Here is a 3,058-nt window from a genome sequence, read left to right as displayed (position 1 = left end):
TATATCTTAGAGAAAGAAAAATACTTTGCAAATCTTAATTTTTGGACCAACTTTTTCTTTCAAATATATTGGAATTTTAAATTCGATGTAGTATTAGAATTATATCTTATATAACAACATATATATTCGAGTTGAATTAGAACTAAAGTCAGTTAGAGGTTATTTTATTGAAATCAAATTAATCAAAATAAAATTAAATCAAATACGAGAATAACTAGAAAATTAAACGAAGCCAAAATCTTTTAAAAAATAAATAATATTTTTTTTAATAAAAACAGAATTAAAAACGAAACGAGAATCGAAACAAAACCAGTTTAGTTTTACAAAACCCAAATAATCTAATCGAAAAAATAACCAACGTGAAATGTCCACCAATATTTACCATTGAATGTTGTAATATTAAGTGCAAGAAGCGGTATAGTCTTGAAGTTAAAATTTACCGTAAACAACACATTAAAGATTTTTATTTATTTATTTTATCCTTTTCTTGCTTTTGTATAATTAAGGAAAATTGTTAAACTTAGGAGGTTTCACCACTTGCAACTTCATAGTTACGGAGCCAACTTCTCAATTGATCAGAGAAGCTTCATTTCATTGACATTTGTCGTAGATAAATTGATTCTTAGTCTAATATTTATTTCATGTACACATAATGAATTTTAAAAATATCCAATAAAACATATGTTTTAAACGCTTTAAACTCAGCTTTAAAGTTATATCAATAGTTTCAAGCAATGCGAAATTTGTCAAAGAGACCAATGGTTAAAACTACTAAGAGGGATAAAGATCAAATCAAAGTAACATCACATGCACGAGTACAATCAATGCATAAACACACACCATACATACATACATACATACATACATACATACATACATACATACATACATATGTATTGTAAAAAGAAGATAATTGGGTTGCTATGACAAAGAACGAAAACAAAAACAAGCCTTCCATTACTGTGCTATCAAGAAAGTGGCTTTGTACTCCAACCCAAATTGTCACAGCCTCGATCTTAACCAATAGTGGCCTTCTCTTTCACCAATGGTCCTCGATGCTTTATCTTCTTCATATTCAGATCTTCCTCCATACATCTTTGCAAGGACAAACAGAGAGAATTGACAAAACCCTAAATTGTGGAGAGAGAGAGAGGGAGAGAGATGGGGAGAGGAAAGATAGAGATAAAGAGGATAGAGAATGCAAACAACAGGCTTGTGACGTTTACAAAGAGGAGAAGTGGGATGATGAAGAAGGCAAAAGAGATCACCGTTCTTTGTGATGCAAAAGTGTCTCTCATCATTTTTGCAAGTAATGGTAAGATGCATGACTTTTGCTCTCCTTCAATGGATCTTGGTGATATGTTGGAGCAGTATCAAAGGATCGCCAGCACGAAATTGTGGGATGCTAAGCATGAGGTACAATTTTTTCCTTCCTTTTTTTTTTTTTTTGTTTAAATCAAATGAATTCTCATGGTTTGTTTTTCCCCTCTTTTTCGTGCAAAAAAAATAAACATGTCAAGGACCTTGAAAACTAGGAACCCTAGATTCAGATCTAAACATACATAGGTTTGGTTGTTCATAGCCCTCCAAGCCCTCTTCCAATGTCCTTTTCTTTATTGATTCTTACACTGAACAAGACATTGAAACACGAAACAATGGAAATTATTCTTTTTCATATCTGCAACTGTTTGAAATATATATTTTTGTTTATATTATATGTCTAGGTGTGCATAGAATGACATACATCTCAAATTATAGCAGCAAAACATGAAAAAATTCATTTGTTGCCGTTTGGTCGGTGAGATCATTCTCGGAATATACGAGATCTATGATTGATCTTATTCTTGAGTATAGATCTGGGAGGAAAAGTGTAAAAAAAATGAAAAAAAAAATATGTACGTATATATATATATTACATATATGTGTTTGTAATAGAAGTTGATAAGATGTCTCAAAGTATCGAGATTCTAGGGTTTTATGTCTTGTCACTTAGATCTACTAGAATTTCCTGTGTGTGTTTGCAATTACTGCATCCCATTTGGATTACAAAAATATGGCATGAATCATGATGATGATCTAAGATCTATTTCCAAGGTAAGGTTTTATTGATAAGGGTGTGAGAATTTACCCAACATATAACAGAAAGAAACTATGTATGCAGATCTTCCTACCATGAATTCCAAGTTGTGTTTCTTCGGCTATCCTCAATCTGCTTCTGCTATATATATATATATATGCTTGGATTATGTTTATAATTTTTCTGGGTCATGTGTTTATCCATGCTGGCTTCGTCTCCAGAGCCTCAGCAATGAGATTGACAGGATCAAGAAGGAGAATGATAGCCTACAAATGGAGCTCAGGTATATATATCTTCTATACACACATATATGTGTATGTGTGCGTATCAGTGTGTGTGTGCGCGCGCGCGTGCTCGGGCGTGCGTTTGCGTTATTTGTATGATGCATTCTCATATGTGTGTGTGTGTGTATATATACGGTGATCTTATGAAATCATCTCGGATTCTTGAAACATGTTTTAACTATTGATGTATATAACCATGCTCAAATATATATATATATGCATACATACACCCACACCCACATATCTATGACTGACGCAGGCACTTGAAAGGGGAAGACATCCAGTCCCTGGACATCAAAAGCCTCATGGCCATAGAGCACGCAGTCCAGAATGGCCTCGACAAAGTCAGAGACCATCAGGCATGTCTTTTAATTTCTATATATATATATATATATACACAAAGCCACGAAGGCACAGACAAACACAGCTGTGTCTGATCCGAACCATTTACATGTTATCTGTGTTGCAGATGGAGTTCCTCATGACGAAACGTAGAAACGTTAGTAATATCTCCACTCTTTCTTTTCTGAATAATGTTATTATATATACATATATATATATTAGTGTGGGGTGTTCTTCATATTATGGTTGGTTAACGTTGATCATGCATGAGCTTTTGAGAATATTGAAGAAGCTAAAATTTGATCACATAAATGAAATGAATGATAGTAAGTGATGGGTTGTCCTTGTGATAGGG

The 3,058-nt window shown here is 33.3% G+C and overlaps 1 protein-coding gene across 1 annotated transcript in view; it reads left to right on the top strand.

The window, feature by feature from the left end:
* The first annotated feature begins 945 nt into the window (after positions 1-945).
* Positions 946-3,058, top strand: part of LOC104815100 (floral homeotic protein PISTILLATA) — a 2,830-nt gene continuing 717 nt past the window's right edge. Inside the window, exons 1-4 of the mRNA XM_010543416.2 lie at positions 946-1,416; positions 2,299-2,360; positions 2,621-2,720; positions 2,831-2,860. Coding sequence (XP_010541718.1) covers positions 1,162-1,416; positions 2,299-2,360; positions 2,621-2,720; positions 2,831-2,860 — 447 coding nt within the window. The 5' untranslated portion in view covers positions 946-1,161. The remainder of the gene's footprint in view (positions 1,417-2,298; positions 2,361-2,620; positions 2,721-2,830; positions 2,861-3,058) is intronic.

Source organism: Tarenaya hassleriana, unplaced genomic scaffold (assembly GCF_000463585.1).
Source record: "Tarenaya hassleriana unplaced genomic scaffold, ASM46358v1 Cleome22, whole genome shotgun sequence".
NCBI classification, from domain to species: domain Eukaryota; kingdom Viridiplantae; phylum Streptophyta; class Magnoliopsida; order Brassicales; family Cleomaceae; genus Tarenaya; species Tarenaya hassleriana.
The sequence above is the reverse complement of the archived record's forward strand: the minus strand, read 5'-3'. Positions and strand labels throughout refer to the sequence as shown.